The sequence below is a fragment of the Saccopteryx leptura genome, chromosome 7 (genome assembly GCF_036850995.1).
Source record: "Saccopteryx leptura isolate mSacLep1 chromosome 7, mSacLep1_pri_phased_curated, whole genome shotgun sequence".
Lineage (NCBI taxonomy): Eukaryota > Metazoa > Chordata > Mammalia > Chiroptera > Emballonuridae > Saccopteryx > Saccopteryx leptura.
In genome coordinates this window covers 14,961,685-14,986,671 of record NC_089509.1, presented here as the reverse complement: position 1 = coordinate 14,986,671, position 24,987 = coordinate 14,961,685, and the positions used below count along the sequence as shown (strand labels likewise).

The following is a 24,987-nucleotide window of genomic DNA, read 5'->3' as shown; positions in this document are numbered from 1 at the left end:
GAGAGGCCCTGGCCAGTTGGCTCAGCAGTAGAGCGTCGGCCTGGCGTGCGGGGGACTTGGGTTCGATTCCCGGCTAGGGCACATGGGAGAGGCGCCCATTTGCTTCTCCACCCCCCCCCCCTTTCCTCTCTGTCTCACTCTTCCCCTCCCGCGGCCGAGGCTCCATTGGAGCAAAGATGGCCCAGGCGCTGGGGATGGCTCCTTGGCCTCTGCCCCAGGCGCTGGAATGGTTCTGGTTGCGGCGGAGCAACGCCCTGGAGGGGCAGAGCGTTGCCCCCTGGTGGGCAGAGCGTCGCCCCTGGTGGGCGTGCCGGGTGGATCCCGGTCGGGCGCATGCGGGAGTCTGTCTGACTGTCTCTCCCCGTTTCCAGCTTCAGAAAAATGCAAAAAAAAAGGGGGGGGGAAGAAATTTTGAAGAGAAATGAACTAATCTCACAAAACTTGAACAGGAAATTGGTACTGATAAATGAAAGACCTGGATGAATCCTGAGACACACACTCACCCGATGTGTACGGTGAAGAGGGTCCAGGAGCAACTGAACCAAAAAGATGTATAAGACCTAAGTTTAAGAGTTAAAATTATGTGTATTTTACATTTAATTTAAGTTTGGTAGAGAAAATTCAAATGTAATTTTTTTTTTTTTTTGTATTTTTCCGAAACTGGAAACGGGGAGACAGACAGACTCCTGCATGCACTCGACTGGGATTCACCTGGCACGCCCACCAGGGGGCGATGCTCTGCCCACCAGGGGGCGATGCTCTGTTGCAACTAGAGCCATTCTAGCGCCTGAGGCAGAGGCCACAGAGCCATCCTCAGCGCCCAGGCCAACTTTGCTCCAATGGAGCCTCGGCTGCAGGAGGGGAAGAGAGAGACAGAGAGGAAGGAGAGGGGGAAGGGCAGAGAAGCAGATGGGCACCTCTCCTGTGTGCCCTGGCTGGGAATCGAACCCGGGACTCCTGCACGCCAGGCCGACACTCTACCACTGAGCCAACCGGCCAGGGCCTCAAATGTAACTTTTAAAGTAGGATTTTTTCTTGCTTTTCTTCTTTGGTATTTTACCCATTAAAAATTATTTCTTAAAAACTAGAATTATTTAAAGAAGCAGCATCCAGTTCTATAGTAATTTAGCAGATTTATATGAAGGGAAAAAAGCAGAAACCAACTGGTAGATCTATAATATGCAAATATAAATAGATATAAAATTTTATTTTAATAATACTCTTTATCACTTCAATTTAAATCATTCCATTATGAAAATGTCGTAATTGAAGAGACTATTTCTTCAAAACTCTAAATTAAGCAGAGCTTTGTCAATTAAATTTACAGCAATACAGCCTTTAGAAATACATAATTCTTCATTTTACAATATTTCCCCTTTCAAATTTGTCGTGGTTTGTCCAATTTAAAATATAAGGCACCTAACGCTATGAAAGGACAATACAGTATACGTAGTGTAAGTACCAGATCTTCTCATTCTTTCCGAATCCAAATCTGCATGAGAACATTTGTTACATAAATTAAACATTTTTATGTTAATTTGCAATATTCTACAAACTCAAAAATATAATCTGTACCTATTATAGGAAGCTTAATTTAGCATTTGACCTGTAAGACTGATCTACAAACTAAACGATTTCTTCAAAACATTTTCATAATACAGTCCAGCACTAAACAAATAATATGTGAAGATAAAAGTCTCCAAAGCATTAGGATTAGTTCCAATTCTTTCATCAGCTGAATTCCTTGAGAGTGTAGGGCAGGGCGTCCCTCGGGGGCTGTGAGCGGAGACCTCCTGCAGCTAGCTGTCCTGACACACAGCCACACAGCACAGGACTGCAGTATGACAATGAAAAACACTGGTATGAGGAAAATATATTTTAGAGTTCCAAAGAACTGAAACTATGATTTTTCAGATTAGGCACTGAATCATTTTTCTCCAAAAACTTGCTGGAGATTGTCTCTTCGCTGTATAATGTTCCATTGTCAAGCTGAAAATAAGAATAAGTATAAAAAACTATCATTAGATAGTAAATGTCATAGCTTTAATTTTCTATAATTTATATTTTAAAAAGCAAATTATTTTAACATTGAAATATATATCAAAGACTGTATCTATGTGTATTTATAATTACATGATATGTATTCTATATAACTGGTTACTGAAACTTGCGAGTACTAACCCGGTTCCAGTGGAAGACCCTGTAGTAAGTTAATCGCGGTGCCTTTCCCCACCGCCCCACTGGGGCTCCTGCAACCTGTCCCACTCTACGCTGCCGCCGTCCCTGCTCCGCAGGCTTCACTGGCTCCCCTCCCTCCAGCTCTCACTTCCCCCTGTGGGGGTGGGCATGAATGTGAGCATGGGAATAATGCAGAGCATACCAGGGAGGGAAATGGATAAATTATAGCAATAAAAAGCTTTAAAGAATAACTGTGGATTTTTTAACATTTAAAGATGGAAAATAAACACATAGTTAGTTCTAATTGGTCCCTAAATCCTCAATAAAAAGACAGTAAACAATTTTTTTTTAATGGAATAAACCATATGGACAAAGAGAAGAGCAGAGATAAGAAAACAGCAGCTAATTCATAGCCAGCAATGAGAAATATGATCAGGCATCAACCTAAAGTGAAGAAACAACTAAAAACAAGCAGTTGGGTACAAATTATATATAAAAAGCAGTTAGACACTCCAATGCCCTTCCCTATTTTTCACAGTTGGTGCCTCAACCCAGGAGAAAATTTGAGGTTTATTCCCTAAAAAACAGGGTTTCTGGATTGGGAAAATGCCAACACAATCTATGTGGCTCAGGTAAAAGTAACGTTTGTATAATCCTAACAATGTAAATGCTGATAATAGATCTATCTAAATTTATGCACTAAATAAGCTGATAAGGAAGAAGGAACGATACAGGGTTGGGAGACAGGCGGGGGGGGGGGGGGGGCGCAGAGGAGGTGGACACGTAAAAGGAATCTATCCTCTTCTTTTACCACAGTGGGAAAATCAACTGAATATACCTAAAACTGAGGAATCAAGACACAGAAGTATACACATGGTACTTAGAGCAACAGCGAGGAAAACACCAGAAGACGAGACAAGAGTTTGGAGTAAGCCCTGAGAATGGGGAAGGAGAGCAGGAGCGCTGGTGCAGAGCAGGGCCACAGCTGCCTCCTACAGGACGTCCTGCAGAACTAACTCTGCTGACAACAGGCATACACAGCCATCGTAACAGAAGGGGAAATGGCCAACCACAGAAAAACAGAACCAAGACCATAACTTTCAGTTTAGATATGCAATTAACATGAAGAATTTATTTAGGCTTCAAGATCAGTGTGACTACAAGAAGTTAGTTGACAGCAGGTGAACGCAATGTTCTAGGTGAATGCTACGGGAACCCAGCTGCAATCAGGAGACACTTCAGTCTAAATTGCCTAAAGTTATCTCAGAAGAAAGGGACTCGAATGTCCAGAATTTCAGTAACTTACTGTGATCTCTCATTCTCAATAAATAATCACTTTCGTACCTGCCAATGATGTATGTATATTTCAAGCATTCAGTGAAACATAAAATATCGTGTACTTTATGTTAGGTAAGAAATATAAAAGATAATATTTCAGTTTCTTTTTAAAGACTTTATTCGTTTTAAAAGAGAGAGAGAGAAAAGAGGGGAGGAGCAGGAAGCATCAACTCCCATATGTGCCTTTGACCAGGCAAGCCCAGGGTTTCGAACCAGTGACCTCAGCATTCCAGGTCAACACTTGATCCACTGCGCCACCACAGGTCAGGTGGTATTTCTTAAAATTAAAAAAATACTGGCCTAACCTGTGGTGGCGCAGTGGATAAAGCGTCGACCTGGAAATGCTGAGGTCGCCGGTTCAAAACCCTGGGCTTGCCTGGTCAGGGCACATATGGGAGTTGATGCTTCCAGCTCCTCCCCCCTTCTCTCTCTCTGTCTCTCCCTCTCCTCTATTAAAAAAAAAAAAAAAAAATACTGGGGAAATTTTCTTGAAACATTGTTACGTGAAAAAGCACAGTCAAAATACACACTGTGCCAGTTATGACAACACACACATGTATAGAAAAAAGACTGAACATACATCAAAGTATTACTGTTTTTCTGAGTTTTATACTCATAGAGAAAAAATATGTTTCTAAAGTATATCATTAAGTAAAATGATGACCCTTACCATGAATAAAAGTAACAGTTAAAACTTGGGATCACTTAGTTTGAATCAAGTACTAATATTGTACATACTTCAAACTTATAAAGTATTCAATACTTCTAACAACCTTATGAGAGAGATTCTGTTGTAACCCCATTTCACAAATAAAAAAATTGGGCAGAGAGAGATTAAAAACTTTGTATAAGGTCACACAGCTAGTGCATGGAGAAGCTAGAATTGAAACCCAGTTTAGCCTCTAGGTCAGGGGTCGGGAACCTATGGCTCATGAGCCAGATGTGGCTCTTTTGATGGCTGCATCTGGCTCGCAGACAAATCTTTTAAAATAATAATAACATTAAAAATATAAAACAGTCTCATGTATTACAGTCCATTCATTTTCTACCACTCATGTCCATGATTGCGGGTGGCTGGAGCCAATCACAGCTGTCCTCCGGGACAACACCCAATTTTTATTGGATAATGCCTAATGTACATGGATCGTTGTATGGCTCTCACAGAATTACATTTAAAAATATGTGGCGTTCATGGCTCTCTTAGCCAAAAAGTTTCCCGACCCCTGCTCTAGGCTAAACTGCCTCTCAAACAACTAATTATGGAAATTCAATTCTTTATTTAAGCAATATAAGAATTAGAACCTTAATCAACACTGATGCCAGCCAACATACAAACCTGGAATACTGACAAGAGCTAACTAGCTCCATCCTCCTGAGCAACATTGTGCATGGGAATAAGACTCTCACACTGTTCGCTGTCTTCTGGAACCCTTTAAAAAAACACACAACAGTTAGTGAAAGCTTTAGAGCTGAAAGAAACCCTTAAAAATGACCCATACAAATGACTGCAGCTGTGTAGTCAGAACTAAGACTAGGGCAAAATTTTCCAATAACTTGTCCCAAGTTCTTTTTATGGTAGAATGTGAAAAGTTTTTTCTCTTTAAAAAGTTGTTGGCCCTGGCCGATTGGTTCGGCGGTAGAGCGTCGGCCTAGCATGCTAAGGACCTGGGTTCGATTCCCGGCCGGGGCACACAGGAGAGGCGCCAATTTGCTTCTCCATCCCTCTGCCGCGCTTTCCTCTCTGTCTCTCTCTTCCCCTCCCGCAGCCAAGGCTCCATTGGAGCAAAGATGGCCCGGGCGCTGGGGATGGCTCTGTGGCCTCTGCCTCGGGCGCTGGAGTGGCTCTGGTCGCAACATGGCGACGCCCAGGATGGGCAGAGCATCGCCCCCTGGTGGGCAGAGCGTAGCCCCATGGTGGGCGTGCCGGGTGGATCCCGGTCGGGTGCATGCAGGAGTCTGTCTGACTGTCTCTCCCTGTTTCCAGCTTCAGAAAAATGAAAAAAAAAAAAAAAAGTTGTAAAAGGCCCTGGCTGGTTTGCTCAGTGGTAGAGCGTCGGCCCAGCATGTAGATGTCCAGGGTTCAATTCCCAGTCAGGGCACACAGGAGAAGCGCCCATCTGCTTCTTCACCCCTCCCTCTCCCCTGTTTTCCCTCTCTTTCTCTCTCTCGCCCTCTTCCCATCCCATAGCCATGGCTCAATTGGTTCAAGCGCATTGGCCCCAGGCACTGAGGATGGCTCCATGGAGTCTCCACCTCAGGTGCTAAAAATAGTTCAGTTGCAAGCTTGGCCCCAGATGGGGGTTACTGGATGGATCCCAGGAGGGGCACATGCAGGAGTCTGTCTCTCTATCGCCCCTCCTCTGACTTGGAAAGAAGGAAAAAAAAAGTTGAAAAAGAAAATTTGTGGCAATGTTATATTATGAATTTTATTTAAACCAATAAAATTTTTCTACATTTAAATTTGTTATAGCAAAACAGTAAGCATTCTGGTTTTACCAGTGAATCAAAAACATTAAAAAAAGAAAAAGTAGCCTGACCAGGCAGTGGTGCAGTAAATAAAGCGTCGGGCTGGGATGCCGAGGACCCAGGTTCGAGACCCCGAGGTCGCCAGCTTGAGCACGGGCTCATCTGGTTTGAGCAAAGGACCCAAGGTCGCTGGCTCAAGCAAGGGGTTACTCGGTCTACTATGGCCCCACGGTCAAGGCACATATGAGAAAGCAATCAATGAACAACTAAAGTGCCACAATGAAAAACTGATGATTGATGCTTCTCATCTCTCTCCATTCCTGTCTGTCTGTCCCTATCTATCCCTCTCTCTGACTCTCTGTTTCTGTAAAAAAAAAAAAAAAAAAAAAAAAAAAGAAAAAGTAGTTGTGAAGAAACTATCTTATCAACCTAAAATTCTGCACAAATTATTTACTTTTTACTTGGCAACATACATATATAAATTATATGCTTTCAATAATTCTTCACATAAATCTTTAAAAGTGAGGCCAGCATGAATCTCAGTTTATTTAGTAAACATTATTTTAAAAAAATTTACATTGTGATTAAACCTACCTCTGGATTCGATGCTTTCTGCATATAAAGGCAAAAATTCTTCTGATTCCCACCATAACAGGATCCCAATTATTATAATGGCATAGGAGAGTTACAATAAAAAATGAAAAAAATACAGGGATAGCGCCTGCAAAAAATAACCAAGAAAACTGCACCTGAAAATAATAAGAAAAGAAACCCCACAATTATCATGAAGACAAACTTCCCTTTTAATAAAGCCTTCCATTTATGAAGAGTTGCAGGAATAAGTTAAAACATCAAGAAAATACTACTACGTACACTAGTATTAAATAAAAGGATTCAGGACTTCAATATACTAATCCCATGTTTAAATTACCAACAAAACTACTTCTCTCTGGAAAACAGCTGAGAGAAAAGCCAGGAAGATATGCATTTCATCTACTAGGCACAGTATGGCTGAGACCAGAATTATAAAACTTTAAGCTTTTGTTTTACGCATCACATCACCTATTTCTTCTTTACCGATTACTGCTTATTCTCAAGTTGATTACTCCCTTCAGTTTCTGAAGTCATCATCAAAAACTCACATTTTAAAAAACTGTTAGCTCTCGTTGTGATATGTTGTATTGTCATAATTTTTTTCTTGAGACAGTACTAAAAACAGATAAAACTCTTAAATGCAATTTTTATAAACCTTTTATTAACAATCTGCAAGAAACTTTAATCCTAACACTTAAAAGGGGCTTGATTATCTAGTAACAAATGAGAAAAATTCAAAAGGGAAATCATGACTATGTAAAATAAAGGCTACGAACAGGAATCCTTTCATGGAGAAATGCCAGGCAGAGAGGACGGCAGCCAGTCCGCCCCCGCCGTGCACAGGGCTCGGCATCACCAGCCAGGCAGAGAGGACGGCAGCCAGTCCGCCTCCGCCGTGCACAGGGCTCGGCATCACCAGCCAGGCAGAGAGGACGGCAGCCAGTCCGCCTCCGCCGTGCACAGGGCTCGGCATCACCAGCCAGGCAGAGAGGACGGCAGCCAGTCCGCCTCCGCCGTGCACAGGGCTCGGCATCACCACGCTGACCCGCCAACCCATCACTTCATCGGGGTGGACGAGGAAATGAAAAATAACGAGATGCTGTAAAGTGACGCCCCAAAATTATTCTTCTCTTTTTCTTCTTTCAAGTAGTTGACCTTTACCACATAGATTTAACAAATATCAAAAACAAATGTCAAAAAAGCCTGCACTAGGCCTGATGTGGTGGCGCAGTGGATAAAGCGTCGACCTGGAAATGCTGAGGTGACCGGTTCGAAACCCTGGGCTTGCCTGGTCAAGGCACATATGGGAGTTGATGCTTCCAGCTCCTCCCTCCGTCTCTCTCTCCTCTCTCCCTCTCTCTCTCTCCTCTCTCTCTCTCTCTCCTCTCTAAAATGAATAAAATAAAAATTAAAAAAAAAAAAAAAGCCTGCACTGTGTGACCAGTGATGATGCAGTGAATGGAGCAATGGCCTGGGATGCTGAGGTCCCAGGTTTGAAAACCTAAGGTCACTGGTTTGAGCAAGGGGACACTGGCTCAGCTGGAGCCTCCCCAAAGTACATATGAGAAGCAATCAATGAACAACTAAGGTGCCACAACTACAAGTTGATGTTTCTCATCTCTCTCCTTTTCTGTCTGTCTCTCTCTCACACTCAGAAAAGAACAAAAAAAGAACCCTGCATGATTAAATTCAGAGACTTAACTACAACATAAGGTGGTCTGCTTTAAAATTAATAAGAATAGTAACTCCTACCTTTAAAATAGGGAGTAAAAATTATGCTTGCCCTCTCCAAGGGTTAATAAAACAAGGTATAGAATCATAGACAAGACTCCCTCTAGTGGGAAACATACTATCTCGTAGCACCATACAGCAATGGAGTTTTTTATGAGGGACTCACAATGCATAACACATGAATAATCACTGACAATTTTAAACATGCACATTCTGCTCATATGGTACACACACAGGCTGAGTCAGCCTAATAACACCGAGGAAAGATCAGTGAGTAAGAGAAAATATAAAGCCTTCTTATTGTTATTAAGTTATTGGTGTAACCAATTCTAGGAACATTTGCCAGCATACTTAATAATCTAGAAAAACTATGATATTCTTAAACGACTCAAGAGCAGAAAAATATGAAACACTTAAGATTAATGAGAGTTAAAAATGTAGATATAGCTGATAGAATGACTTCATGAATATTCAACTAAAACCCTAGGTGACTTTTAAAGGCAAAGTTCACTTTTAACAATGCAGTTATGTGTTGCCACATAATTAAAAACTTCTACTTTGATTTTCAAAGAGCTAGGAAGACAATTTTTAAAAATGAAGACATTTTTTAACAAAGAAAATTGCCCATATAAACAAAAAAAAGTCTAATTCCTAAATATAAATCTGAATACAATCAGGGATGGTTCCTATTATTCAAAATATCAATTATAAATAGGTTAAAATATCAATTTGTTTTAAGCACAATAAATACTGTTAATAAATGCTAACATTTCAGAAACAATATATAAATATAGCTGGTTAATAGAATCAAAAAGGCTCATGAGTAGATTTCTCTATCATGATTTTGGTACAGCTCTGGGCCACAGCCTGCTGCTTTTTCCAGAAGGTACCTTCTTACTCTCAATTCCCACCAGAGACAGCCTAGTCATTTAAATAGCTGTCCAATAACAGATGTGAAGACAGACAGACAGACACACACACACACACACACACACACACACTCCATTTCTTGTGTTTTGCCTTCATCTTAAAGTATCTGATTAAACAAATTATAAAATCATTTAATAAAATTAGATCCCCTGTGACCATTCTCCTTTAAAAATTAACCTTCAATTTTTATTTTTCAAATCTAAAAGAGCTGATATTTTCAAAATATCGGTAAGTTAATTTGTACAATGGTCTACCAAAATCCTCTAATCAGAAGCACATCCCGTTTCACTAGAATAATTTTAGTTATTATTCAAGATTATAACCCTGATATGTAGAAGGACCTGGATATTATTTAAATCTATATAAGAATCTAATATGTGTAAATTTAGTGTTATATATATTTTATAATACATTCTTTATAAGTGCATGGTACATAAGATAATTCTCAATTAAGGAGATCTTCATTTTTAACCATGACAAATAAGAATTTATTATACCAAAAAACAAAGTATCAGCACAGCATTTTTTTAAAAAGACAGATATTATTGAGAGTATTTTGCCTTTATCTTAAAACATGCACAAAGATCTAAAGAAAAACAGCTTTCAAAATTATAACTTCTACATATTATAAGCCTTTAGGCTTTCAAGTATTTCCTTTTCTAATGATATTAAACTACCCCCAAACACCCCCACACCCAAAACACACACCATTTTGTTACTTAGAAGCTTACAAATATCGAACTGAGTGATACATGGCTACACTACATCTTTTAGCATTAGCCAATGGCACACCTCTTCTCTTCATTAACCCTAAGGAGCACTAAAGAAACTCCTCCCTTCAGGCTGCTGGAAGAAACACAAATTCTCTTTTCTGCAATGTTTGCAATATTGCCAAGATTTATAACACGATCCCCGTATCCAGACCAAGACTTCATAGAAGAAGAAGCCCTGCCCTGCTGACTTAGAGAGAAACAAGCACTTGCGGAGAAACAACACTGCTCGTATTGCACAGTGTTAAGCAGGTTATCTTAGAAATCAAAACTCCTACTTACATGTAAAATCAATCTTCTACTCCACACTGCTAACTTAACAAAGAACGTAAGGGACATAATCAGCTACAAACTGGTGAACTACATATGAAGATACTGCTCTTAGATTAAAATTTGAAAAGTTAATATAAGAGATTAGCTACTTTTTAAATCTCTATGTAGTAAAGCACCTTGGGAGAGAGGGCATTAAGTATTATTCATGATTGTATCTCTTATAATTTAGTCACATCTCTTAACTTTCATTATCCCAGTTTTTAATAGTGAACATAGGCCTGACCAGTGGTGGCATAGTGGATGAAACATTGACCTGGGACACTGAAGACCCAGGTTTGAAACTCCAAGGTCACCAGCTTGAGAGCAGGCTCACCAGCTTGAACATGGGGTCGCTGGCTTGAGCAAGAGGTCAACTGGCTCAGTTGTAGCCCCTAGGTCATGGCACATATGAGAAGCAATCAATGAACAACTAAAGTGATGTAACTACGAATTGATGATTCTCATCTCTCTCCCTTCCTACCCGTCTCTCTCGTTCACAAAAATAAAAAATAAAAATAAAAAAATAATAAGTAACAATAAACATAGAATATCTAATAAATAGTTTCGCCTTACCTTTTGCATACACATGTCAGCTATTATGGACAGAGGTATTGTAAGGCTTAGTGCAAGTGTGCCTATCAATGATGAGGTAAGAAAGCAGCCCCTAAAAAAAGAAAAAAGAAAACATTCATTTCCATATTAAAAAAGTAAAAGAACTAAAGAAAAACAATGATCAAAGACTACCTACCCTAAAATATAGATGTGAGAGATCAAAAGCAAAAATAAAAGCTCAGGATGAACGGAGACACAATAAATAATGAAGTTACTAGGATAATTCTTAAAGTTTATCTTGAAATAGTAGAAATCCAAATATATAAATATAAACATTTTGAGGTGGTTTATGCTATTATCAAGATCTGCTTACAGATATTATTCAATTTTGAATGTAGAGCTTATATGTCCTTAATGTATTTTACAAAACTCTCAAGAGTTAGTATAGTAATAATTTGCTAAAAAAAGAAGGCAGCTTTATTAAAATTTTAGGACAGTATCTCACAACATAGATTTTAAGAAAGTGATAAGCAAATGTGAGTCTGTCTTCAAAGCAAAAATATCTCACCCTCCTGAGAACTAAGTCATTAGATGCATGTTGCTCTTTTGGTTTGACTTAACATTGAAAAAAAAAACCTGAGTATTTTTAAAGGATATTTCCTTATTGTTTTCTATTTTTCTAGTAATTGTCCTAACCAAAACTGATTTTATTTCCACCTTAGACTAGCAATTATTTTATTTTCACCTTAAACTATCAAATATTTGTATCAAATTTTAAAATATAAATCTGCATATAATTTGGTTCAGTTGGAGAAAAAAATGAACGAAAGCATTATACCAAATAGATGAGTCTTTTATAAAGACTAATAATTTGGGTGTACAAAAATGAATTATAGGCCAAGATAAAACCATAATATATATAATTAGGATTAGGATTACAGACCCATGGAAATTATAGGCAAGCAAATTCTAGCTCAGTATAGAATTACCACTGCAAAAAAAAAAAAAAAGAGGCTATCTCTTGAAAGTGTCACTTGAAGTATTCAATAAACACTGGACAATCAATTAGTTCTAACTGATACAGTACAGAGAAATCAAGTAGGTGCCCATTACTCAGAAGCTGCTCTGTAAAATGAGAGTTTGGGGGTTTTATGTCTTTTTTTCTTTCCTTTTTTCTCTCTTTTTATTTTGCTTTCCCCCTCTCCTCTGTGTGTGTGTGTGTGTGTGTGTGTGTGTGTGTGTGTGTGTGTGTGTGTGTTTTAATGTAGCATATGTTCTTAGAGATTTATAATGCAAAATACAATAAAAAGTCTGATATGCTTCTTATGGTTGTTTTGAATTACCAACACATAGAATTTAAGGGCTATGTTTGTTTCATTACTTATTAACTTTACTGTTACCGAGTTATTACTATAAGTACTCTTAAACATTTGATTGTAGAAGTATATCTGAAAAATAAACCTTGAAGTAATGAAAAATCCATTCTAGATAAAGATAAACATAGCTTTGATCATATCTGACTTTCAGTGTCCGATTTAACTATTCAATAATAAATACTCCTAATACATTGTTGGGAATATAAATTGTATTCTCCTGTGGAGAACGATTTTGCAGCTATCAAAATCTAAAATCTACATGTTTGATGAAGTCTTTTTCACCCACAGGCATTTATCCTATAGAATGCTAACATATATGCAAGGACATATATGAGAATATTCAATACGGTTTCTCAATAAGAAAGTGGTAAAAACATTATGTTCTATCCATTGTGTAACACAATGGATTACAATATAGTATTTTAAAATATAGGCTTTTAAAAAATGAATTAACTCTAAGTGCTGTTATGTAAAGATTCATAAGAAAATTTGTGAAAAAAATAAAGTACTGAATAATAATAAAGTACTGAATATTTTATGTGTTAAAAATAAACTGAGGGGAATATTAAGAGACTGATACATGTTTCTGTATGTAAAGGAAATAGTGTAGATGGTTCACAAGGTAACAGTGTTGTCTCTAGGGGAAATAAAATGAAAATCTGAGGTAGAAGAGAGATTTAGTTTTCATTGTAAACCCTTTTGTACACTATTGTATGCGTTACTCTTCTAATTTTAAATGTTAAATTAAAAGGCAATAAAATACTGTAAAACATGCAATTTTTAATTCCTTTAAATTTAAAATTTTCAAAGGGAGTCACTTCTAAAATCTCACATAATGGAGAGATTACATGTCACAACTCATATTTGATCATCCCCAGTGCCTACATTAAATTCTGAACATAATGAAACTCTATTGTATTATGTTTGTTAAAAATAAAGCTCTTGATAAAGAATGAGCCTTTTAAAATTTGTAGGTGACACAGTTCATGTTTACTATGAGCCTCAATGTAATAATAGTAATAAGGATCAAACCAAACCCTTTAGTCTAATATCCAAAGAAAAATTTATTTCTTTCAAATAGGTAAAAATGCTTTGCTTTGGAATTTTCTAATTTAAACTAAACTTAGAAAACTAGAAAATATGAATTTGTATTAAAATACAATGAACACATAATTACTTAAAGGATATGGTTCACTGGGTTGAACCATATGAAACTGCAGTCAAAAATGGCTATAGCCTTGGCCAGTTGGTTCTGTGGATAGAACATCAGCTGGCGTATGGACATCCTGGGTTCAACTCCCAATCAGAGTACACATAAGAAGGAACTGCTTCTCTCCCTCTCCTCCTCCTCTCCCTCCTTCCCCTCCTGCAGCCAGTGGCTCAATTGGTTTGAGTGTAGCCCCAGGCACTGAGGATAGCTTGGCTGGTCCAAGAGTCAGCCTCTGGCACTAAAAATAGCTCAGATTCAAGCATCGGCCTCAGACAGGGATTGCCGGGTGGATCCCGGTCAGGGCACATGCGGGAGTCTGTCTATCTCCCTTCCTCATATTAAAAAAAAATGGCTTAAGATCAGTAACTTCTTATGGTTCACCTATAGTGAACAGTGTACAAGGACTAAATTAAATCAAATCACAACAAGTACTTTTACCTGCTCAGAGCCAAGAGTGAAGAGAGGCAAGAGAAATGACAGAACAAAAGAAGCGACAGGACAAGGACACAAGAAGGGTATGATACATGTTATCATATATATGTATTAATATGTAAAACAGGCCCCAGCCAGTTGGCTCAGCAGTATAGCATCAGCCCAGCATGTGGAAGTCCGGGGTTTGATTCCCAGTCAGGGCACACAGGAGAAGCGCCCATCTGCTTCTCCATCCTTCCCCCTCTCCTTCCTCTCTGTCTTTCTCTTCCCCTCCCACAGCCGAGGCTCCATGGAAGCAAAGTTGGCCTGGGTGCTGAGGATGGTTCCATGGCCTCTGACTCAAGCACTAGAATGGCTTCAGTTGCACCGCAGCAACGCCCCAGATGGGCAGAGCATCGCACCCTAGTGGGCATGTGGGGTGGATCGTGGTTGGGCTCAAGTGGGAGTCTGTCTGTCTGCCAACCTGCGCTTCTCACTTTGGAAAATTAAAATTAAAATAATAATAATAATAATAATAATATGTAGAACAAAATATGTAAGTCATTTTGGTTAAAAGTGAGCACCTAAAACGCATGTAAAGAAAAATGGAAATAAATCCCTGGTCAGGGCACAGACGGGAACAGATTGATATTCCTGTCTATCTCTCTCCCTTCTTCTCTCACTAAAATCAATAAATAAAAAATTTTTAAAAAGATGAAAAAATGAATGAGCAAATGTATTCTGAATTCAAAGAGTTTTAGATTAGCAAAGGAATGTAAGTACATAAATTACTACAGTACACAATAAATCTTTAAATACTACATGAAAGAGTGAGTGTTAAGGATATCAAGAAAATAGAGAGTTTTATTTTAAACTGGTGAAGAAGAAGCATAGGCAGAACATAAAGAATGACTTCATAGAAAAGGCTATTTTTGTTGCAGCCTTTTGCAAGGGAAAACTAGCCAGCAGTCTTACGTGTCATATAATAAAATTCACTTAGGAGTTTAAGTACAATTTGTGTTTCTCTTTAAGTTCCTATCAAGCACTATATTTGAAAGCTTTCTTAAACTACATACATGATATTTCTTCAAACTATTTTAGTATTATTATCACATATCAACATATTTGATATTATAACATTTCAAAGTATGTCAATATCTCTAGTCAGAGATTAGGGTTTACATCTCTGGCTCACCCACATAAAGAGTCCTGAGAATAAACAAATAAAGTCTTCAAAATAAGTGAGGCTCTTAAACAAGCAGTCCCTCCGATTCTCACTTAGAGCTCATGTCATTCATACAAGACACACACCTTGTAAGACTGGATGTCCAGGAAACCTTTAATTTGCATAACAATGGACTTTCAAAAATAACTTTGCAAGTTCAGATCATTCATAGTCATTCATTCATTAAATATTTATTGAGCTTTTATGTTCAAGACACGACTATACACAGGACTAATTAAAAGTTAAACAACAAAGCGCCCTAACGAAGTTATTATATCAAACTGTTCAGTGTGTGAGGTGAGAAGGTGTACAGGAAGGGCCAGCAGAAGACAAAACATAAATGCTTCAACTATCCAAAAGTCCCTAACCTGGTAACTAATAGATCATAGGGTAAGAAACAGTACATACCACAACCACAGGAACTCTGAGAGAACTGTTCCAATAAGGCCATTAATGATAATGCACATTAATACTACTTTATTGGGAAATTCAAAGTCCTCAAATCCAGTATAATGAAGTAAAAAAAAACCTGGCCATAAGAGCAGCAGATTAAACAGACCTACAAAACCTAAATATGTACAAAAGAGAAAAAAGTTAGTGTTCGTAATTCATTTAAATTTTCCAACCTTATAACTCTATACTTAGAAAACAGATTTTGTACAAAGGGTTCCCATAGCTTTTCTTAACTGGAACTTCTGTTTCTTTGTCTTTATAGTCAGTCCTGTGAATAACTCAACACCAGAAAGAAAACTGTACCAAGCAACTGGTGATCACAGAGTCAAGATTCAAATGTCCACATTGCGTGGAACAACTACTGCAGAATAAACCCCTTAATAAACCCCTTCAGAAAGAAAGGTTGCTAACTTTAGCTACTAATAACATACAGTGTGTCTGGAAAGTCATGGTGCACTTTTGACCGGTCACAGGAAAGCAACAAAAGACGACAGAAGTGTGAAATCTGCACCAAATAAAAGGAAAACCCTCCCAGTTTCTGTAGAATGATATGGCAGCATGTGCGCATGTGCAGATGATGACGTAACACCGTGTATACAGTGAAGTAGCCCATGGCTATGCCAGTCGAGATGTGGACGGTACAGAGGAAAGTTCAGTGTGTTCTGTGGCTCGCTAAATTCGAATCCGTGACCAAAGTGCAACGTGAATATCAGCACATTTATAACGAAGCACCACCACATAGGAGTAACATTACTTGGTGGGATAAGCAGTTGAAGGAAACTGGCAGTTTGGTGGAGAAATCCCGTTCTGGTAGGCCATCAGTCAGTGACAAGTCTGTAAAGCAGGGGTCCCCAAACTATGGCCCACGGGCCACATGCGGCCCTCTGAGGCCATTTATCCGGCCCCCGCCGCACTTTCAGAAGGGGCACCTCTTTCATTGGTGGTCAGTGAGAGGAGCATAGTTCCCATTGAAATACTGGTCAGTTTGTTGATTTAAATTTACTTGTTCTTTACTTTAAATATTGTATTTGTTCCTGTTTTGTTTTTTTACTTTAAAATAAGATATGTGCAGTGTGCATAGGGATTTGTTCATAGTTTTTTTTTTATAGTCCGGCCCTCCAACGGTCTGAGGGACAGTGAACTGGCCCTCTGTGTAAAAAGTTTGGGGACCCAAAAAATAGTTACATTTAAAGCACCTGTGCTATACTAGGAATAATGGAGGAAGGTTCCAGAAAGAATAAAATTCTTGGTTCCTGACCCCCCAGAGCTCATCAGCTGGTTGGTGAGATAACACATGCACAGGTACCTATTCAGTAGACTAGTTTTAAGAGAGAGTGTCGTGTTCAGTGGTTAGAAGTGTGTGATCTGCCATCTGACTGCCCTGGGTTTTCTGATCCTAGCTCTACCATTTACCTAGTAGCACAGACCTTAGGAAAGAGAAGAAGCTCTTTTAAGCCTCAGTTTTCCAATCTATAAGTGTAAAACAGTATTTTACTGTTAATTAGGCTACTGGAAAAATTAGGTAAGATATAAAATATAGTACAGTAGCTGGCAAAGAATACAGTTAATAAAGGCTAGCTATTATAGAAATGTAAGTTAATATACTAATGCATATTTATATACATGTGAGGACTATACAGAGAAGACTATAAAATTATAATTTTATAGTAATTTTTATTGCACTTTCTATACAGTTTAATATCACAGATCCACTATAAAATCCATGAGGTAATTATCAAGCCTTTTTTTTTTAAAGAAAGTTAATTTTCAATAGCTATATATTTTATATTAGCTGCTAAATAATAAACAAGTGTTTACGATGTTTCCTTAATTCTAAACAAGACTGGAGCACCTACTCTACCTGCTGCCATCTCACAGCCGCCCTCTAAATGCCTTCTCTATAGAACTGCCTCACACAGCAAATAAGTCTGCCATTCCCAGGAAGTCTCCCACCAACCCACTCTGCACCATCTGCAGCCAATGACTTCACTTACAAGGCTGGCCCTTGAGGCTGAAATCCTAATGGCTCAAGGTCAGGACATCTCTGAGGAGTGCCTAGACTTACTACCCCTGCCTCCCCCAGCCATGAATTCGGCCAACCCTCAACTGAGCCTGAGACCATGTGGCTCTTTCCTCTTCTCTACCCTGCTTCTCTCGTCCCTGCAGTTTTCCTGCAGAGCACCCCCTCAATAACTCATTCACACTAAATCCCTGTCTCGTACCCTGCATCTACAAAACCAAATTAAAGACATCTAGTGATAAAAATAAAATCAAACAAAATGACAACCATACAGAAGGGCCTCATGATTTAAAAGGCTTATATAACATTAAAAAGTTGTAATTAAAATGCCAAAATTGGCATAATTAGGAACCAAATCTATTTTCTGGTCTCTAAACTACCAAGGCTGTAAAACCCTACAGAAATTAATGACATTTGGACGTACAAATTGTTTAATCTATTCTCCAGACCCTCCAGTATTGGGCCTGCATACTTTCCTGTTCTTCACTGAGGTGAGCGCTCCACACAGTCATGCGACCTACTCGCTGTTCCCCAATGCTGGCGCTTCCCTGTGCCTAATTTGAGCAATACGAATGTTCATGTACGTCCTCGTGCCTCCTGACTATACAGAGTACGAGTACAAAAATTTATTTTAAAAACGTGTAAGACAACATTAAAAAAAGGCAAATGTATGTTCTTCTTGGTTCCATAAATTGGTTATCAAACAAACATGATTTTAAGTTAATAAACCTGAACAGGAAATAATTTCATTTTTTTGAAAAAAAAACTGTTGGTCAAATAAGTTTGCAAATATGACATATATGTTTGCTCACTTATAGTTTGCATTGTGTGTGGGGGACAGGCTGTAAGCAGGCAGGGTCCTTATACCCTAAGGCTTAGTTTTAAAGTTAAGCTTTTCCCCACACCCTTGAGTGTTGCATGATAGGGAGTGGTGCATTCTTAAGAGGAATCCCATTATGCCTCAGATAAGTGACTTTGTATCAGAGACTTCCTTGTTTGTATATTCGACTAAAGGTTTTGATTCCTACACTATAAAATGGGGCAGAGGAGCCCATGCTGAAGGAGGGCAGAGAAAGGCCACGTGGAGGAGAGGAGAAGCAGCCAAGATGGCGGAGTGCTGAAGGAGAAGTCACAGTTTGTGCAGTTTGTGCAGAGAGAAGGAGATGGGGAACAGAGGTGAATAAGGCTGGTGAGCTAGAAACCTTTGATTCTAGGAAACTCGGATAAGTTAGTGGCTTTGGGAGCCCTGAATGCAAAGGGAAGTGTTTTCCCACTGTGTGTATTTCTTGCCCGCTGGGTACAAGCTAGGATTAAAGCTAATGGCCCACCAGTTCTTGGCTCCGTTGTTTCATTACCGTCTGTCCAAATCAAATGTGAACCTGCATGGGCCAGGCGGCTGTGATGGTGGCCGTGGCTACTGGCCATACACCAACCCTGTCTATTCTAAAGCTCAGGTCAAATCAATATTGCTGTCCACATCATATCACATACGAAAAAGACCAATCAAGCTACATGTCCATGTGTGTTCTCTTTATTAAATTAAGGAATTTTTCTTGCAAGTTGCCAAACTTAAAAAAGAACACAAAAATATTAGCATTTCATTCTATTCCAGATGGAATTTTCTATGACTCTAAAATAAGATATTATTAAAATGGCCTTCATATTTAAGGTATGATTAATGAATTCTGTACTTCAAAAAACCTTGAGGAATTACTCAGTTCGATAATTTTTCAAACATTCTATTTTTGTTACTCTTTAGATAAAAATATTCAAACTGCTTTTAGTATAAAAATATTTTCTACAACTTAAATGACAATGCAGAAAGCCTAACAAAGCTGTGCTTTCCAGAATCAAACCCCACACACAACTCCACGTCCCGGCCTTCCCAAGATCCTCTGTAAATCAGTTGGCAAGCTGCTCATCTAGTCCAACGTCCTCATTTTTCAGAGAAGTAGGAGATAACTGAAGTTATAACAGCTATATTCCAGGCCTCCTGACACCCTGTAACCTGTACTTTGAACCCTCATTAGAAGGCTTCAGACCTGAGGCTTCTTATCTTTTGGTATTCTGGTATCTTTTGAAAGATATCCACAGATTTCCTACAGACAACAGAAGCCTTTTAGTGAGCTGATTTTTTTGGAAAAAGAGAATTTATAAATCATACCAGGTATTTTATTTACCAAAATGAAGAACAAATGCCAGAAACTAGAATTGGGTAATTTGAAAAATGTATGTCATAAAAGTGTCTCAGTCTTAAAGATAAAGTACAAATGGAAAAACCTTAAATGGCCCATAATTTTAATGAAAAGTACATAGACTGGACCAGTATTTTATATATCATTTGGGGGCAGTCTCCCAAGTCTAATCCTTCAGAGAATTCACCAATGGCAAAATGTGTAACACAACAGGTATATCTCACGCACTTTGTAACAGCATGATTCTGTCATATGAATGAGGAAAATGTCTGACACGGGCTGAAGACATTAATGCAAAAAAAGGTGTTAAATGAGTTTCTTTCTTAATGTCACATTGAGGGAATGGGCAATTCCTCATAGGTATACCACTATGCTGGACAAGGTGAGAGAAAAATGGAAATTGGACTTCATAATCTTTAAAACCTAATGGTTTTACAGAATTATATGCAGGGTTGGGGGAAGGCTTCCCTATTCCCTTCAAAAAACAAAAACAAAACCCTACACTGACCATTTACGGTAAAGAGCCTCACAAGTTAAACATATTCTTACCAAAGAACATTGGAATATCCAACTTATCTTCTCTGTCTACTTTTCTCTTAATCATAACAATATAGACAGCATAGAGCATGGCTCCAACAAGAGACCAAATGGAACCTGTAAATATCAAGATAATGATTTAAAGCATTTGTTCATTAACTCATTCAACACACACCTATTTAAAATCTAGCAATGTGTCAGATCTTATTTCAAGAAATGAGCGTACCAATACAAAGAGCTAAAGCATAGCCCATCCCATATGCAAAAACGTTCACCTCAATGATTTCACCAAATATTTATACATTATAATATTAAATTCCTATAAGTAACTTGTTTTAAATTTTGGAATGCATACTTCCTATTTCCCCTACATAAACAATTTTTACCACCTGACACAGTCCAACTTAACAATGCTTTTTTCCATCTCTAAGCTGTTGCCATGTGTCATTTTTAACATATATTCCACTACCATCTTCAAAGTCCTGTTAAAGTCCCATCTGTCACAGAGCAGCATCCTCTCTCTATTCTGCTGAATTTCCACCCTACCCCGTCTTCTATTTTAGATAATATCACACTTCCTATAGTTAAATGTGGTATTATTTTATTCTCTAGTGGCTTCACTTTGTAAATTTCCTACACTGATACAATCAAGAATTCCTTGAAAACTGAAAACACATAATTTATACTTTTTAATGTTCCAAAATATCTAACATAATTCAGGGCTCACAGTGCATGCATAATAAATTCTCTCTTTAATGTATTAACTTACTCTCAAAAACATTTAAGCCTTTAAAAACAGCTAAATAATGTGCTGTCTGCCAAGTGACCACATTCAATACTTTAATCTATTATCCAAAAGTCCAATGTTTTGTTATATGTTTATTATCAAACATTTTTTAATAGCAAAGGGAAAGCCTGTAGACAAAATCTCTCACACACACAACAAATACGTATATTGTTTTACACATACAAAGCTGCTCTAGGTGAGGAGGAGGTGAGGCAATTAAAAACAGAGCTCATTGGACAGGAACCAGGAATAGCTTAAAAGTATTATTCTAGTCAATAAACTTCAAATATCTAAAGTACCCAGAGGAAATCCATTAAGCTGGGTTCAGATTATATTTGTTTTTGTTAAATCTAAACAATGGATCCAAAATAAGGGAACAATCTGGCAGATACCACCTTAAAATTAACATCAGTGGTAACGTCACCACTAGCATCGACATCATGTTTCTTCTGATAGAATGTCCTTATCAGAACATAATATCGCTTCCATGGTATTCTTACCAAAAGCGTGTAACATAAATTTAACCATAAGAAAATATTAGACAAACTCAAATGAGGGACTTTCTACAAAACAACTGGACAGCATCCTTCAAAAGTGTTAAGGTTATTGAAGACAAAAACTGAGGGATCATTCCAGATTAAAGGAAATTAAGGAGACATGCATGTAAATGCAACAAGAACATTAGTGGGAAAAATGGTGAGACTTAAAACGGACCACAAACTAGATAATATAATTCTAGTCAATGTTGAGTCCTGATTTTTATAACTGTACTCTAGTTATGTAGTTTACAGCAGTGGTCCCCAACCCCCGGGCCGCGGACCGGTACCGGTCCGTGGGCCACTTGGTACCAGTCCGCAGAGAAAGAATAAATAACTTACATTATTTCTGTTTTATTTATATTTAAGTCTGAACGATGTTTTATTTTTTAAAAATGACCAGATTCCCTCTGGTACATCCGTCTAAGACTCACTCTTGACACTTGTCTCAGTCATGTGATACATTTATCCATCCCACCCTAAAGGCCGGTCCGTGAAAGTATTTTCTGACATTAAACCAGTCTGTGGCCCAAAAAAGGTTGGGGACCACTGGTTTACAGAGAATTTGGGTAAAGGCTATATGAAAATTCTGTGAACTATTTCTGACTTTTTAAACATTATTTCCAAGGGCCAGTTGGCTCAGTGGTAGAGTATCGGCCCGGCATGTGGAAGTCCTGGGTTCAATTCCCAGCCAGGGCACACAGGAGAAGTGCCCATCTGCTTCTCCACCCCTCACCCTCTCCTTCCTCTCTGTCTCTCTCTTCCCCTAATGCAGCCAAGGATCCCCTGAAGCAAAGTTGGCCCAGGCGCTGAGGATGGCTCCATGCTCTCCACCTCAGGAGCTAGAATGGCTCCAGTTGCACTGGAGCAATGGCCCAGATGGGCAGAGCATTGCCCCCTAGTGGGCTTGCCAGGTGGATCCCAGTCGGGCACATGCGGGAGTCTGTCTGTCTGCCTCCCCGCTTCTCACTTCATAAAAATACAAAAAAAACCCATAAAAACATACACCCTGTTAGTGCACACCCTCTGTGCAAGTGTGTGATGATGACATGACAAAACTCCCTTGTCTGCTCTTAGACAAAGAATGCAGCACCAGACACTTACCTATTGTATTTCTTCCAGCAGATTTTTCAGACCCTGACAGGTTTACCAGCACAACACCTCCAATGCTATGAGAATAACAGTCATTACTGATGAGCAAAATAATAAATTCCTTAAAAGGACTAATCATATAGATAAAACTTATAAATGATCAAGACTAATTTTGGGATAAAAATGTCAAAGAATTAGTAATCTAATTACTATCTAACAATATTACTTTATAAAGATGATGTCATTGTTATTACCATTCCCATTTTACACAAGAGAAAACTAAGCACAAAGAGAGGAAGTACTTGATCAAAATCAGACAGCTGAGACGCAGGAAGTCCTCCTAGGGAGTTTAAGGGAAGTGTCCAGGCACAGAGCAGTGACGCAAACACAACTCTGATAGCTAATATGCACTCATCTCTCCATTAAATCATTCGGCTACCTTCGCTGCTTTCTGGTTTTTTTTTTTCTCACAAAAACAATAGCTTTATCAAATCAACACATCTTTTTTGAGTACTGTTGGTGAGCAAAGCCCTAAGCTATGCCTTTGGTGACATAAATGTTTTGGCCTTCAAGGGCTTACAGTCTCACAGGGAAGACAAGACATTCACAAAGTTATATAAAAATAAAATATTTAAATACACTTATTGACAATATTGATGTCATACAACATTTTCTAATAAATTATACATAAAATAAATGAATGACTAAAGCTGAGAAAATCAGAGAAGACTGCATGTCTTATGGGAGAAATAAAAACCAAAACCCAAACCAAAAGGAGGACTTGTTTTAAAAAAAGGAAATGGAAATTTGGGAGTTTATAGGCACTCAGTTGCCACACAAACTGAACTGTGAATGACAGTACAATACTCAGGAAGTCTGCAGTCACATCCATGGGAACCAAAGCTGCCTTGGGGTCCTGCCCTCCTGTTACCCTTCCTCGGAGGCTTAGAGCACTCGTCAAGGATGTGGCACAGGGCTGAGCAGTAAAATGCCTATTCAAACTTTCTTCTATCCTCGTCTTTCTTTGTCTATACAGTATATTATAATATAAATTATCTTCTATCACTACCAGAAAAATTTTAAACATCATATTTTTAAACAGAGTAAACAAGCTACTAAATACTACATTCTTACCTTAAAACTACAGCTAATAGTTTAGAAAGAGTAAATCTATCTCCACTGTTACTTGGAAACATTGCAGCGAGGATTAAGGTAAAAAGTCCTATGGAGAGAAAGAGGTGAAAAAAAAGATACACTAGCTTAAATACTGTCAAAATTATTTACTACCAATTTAATCATTCAAATAAGTAAATTATACACCAACTTTTAAACTAATGCTTTGTCATTTTTAAAATAACTAAGAATAAGATTGCAGTTACCTAGGCTGAAATGTTCAAGTATCATGCACAAAAACAGCCTCCAAACTAAACCATGTTTATTTCAACAATATAGATCAAGTACAGTCCTATTCTTTTAAACAAATAAGAGGGTCAAACTGAGCATTCAGAGAGCATCTGGACCTCATCATAATCAAGCCGTATGCTAGTTATTTTTACAGCTTCAAAAGCAGGGTTTTTTTACCTTCTAGCTTTGGATGGTGATTCAATTTTAAAAATAAAAACACCTTTCATAAGGCAAATTATAGTTCTAAGTTAAGATAAGCAATTATATTTAGTTAAAGGGTCTAGAGAAAGATCTTTGGAAGGAATATGCGAAAGAAAAAACAACTGTAATACAAAGAACCAGCATATTGTTATAAAAAATACTGTCAAGTATTTGTTAGAAATAAAAATGGCACAAGGGTATGGCATATAAAGATTAAGAAGTACACTAATGTAATGAGAAAAAACAAAATAACTTATAACAAGACAAAAAAATGAGTATTAGGTAGACACGTATATATAGTGTATTAGAAATAAATCTCAATTCATAATGCAGATTTTGAAAGTAGATTTCTTACCAGAAGTTGAGGACAAAATATTAACGATAGCAACTTGTGTGTCTGAAAGTGCTTCTTGATATGACAGATTTGCCAAAAACCACTAAACAAATAAAAAATAAAGTAAAACTAATGAATGACGTTTATATTTGCCATTAAAATGTATAGAGCCCTCTTTTATTCTCCCCCTATACACTGTTATTGTGAGAGGTTTTAAAATCTGCTTTGTACTGAAAAATCATAGGTCCAAATTAAGAACAAATATTTATAATCAGACCTAAGATATTTTCCCTTAAAAAATAACAATAGTTAAAAATTAACATTCAGATCTTTTT

The 24,987-nt window shown here is 38.0% G+C and overlaps 1 protein-coding gene across 2 annotated transcripts in view; it reads right to left on the bottom strand.

The window, feature by feature from the left end:
• Positions 1–1,188: 1,188 nt before the first annotated feature.
• Positions 1,189–24,987, bottom strand: part of SLC35F5 (solute carrier family 35 member F5) — a 44,691-nt gene continuing 20,892 nt past the window's right edge. For both annotated transcript variants that reach the window (XM_066345553.1, XM_066345552.1), the window contains 9 exons: positions 24,674–24,755; positions 23,848–23,935; positions 22,726–22,790; positions 20,311–20,415; positions 15,502–15,661; positions 10,893–10,983; positions 6,577–6,731; positions 4,853–4,946; positions 1,189–1,989 (listed from right to left, as the gene is read on the bottom strand). In XM_066345553.1, coding sequence (XP_066201650.1) covers positions 4,871–4,946; positions 6,577–6,731; positions 10,893–10,983; positions 15,502–15,661; positions 20,311–20,415; positions 22,726–22,790; positions 23,848–23,935; positions 24,674–24,755 — 822 coding nt within the window. In that variant the 3' untranslated portion in view covers positions 1,189–1,989; positions 4,853–4,870. The remainder of the gene's footprint in view (positions 1,990–4,852; positions 4,947–6,576; positions 6,732–10,892; positions 10,984–15,501; positions 15,662–20,310; positions 20,416–22,725; positions 22,791–23,847; positions 23,936–24,673; positions 24,756–24,987) is intronic.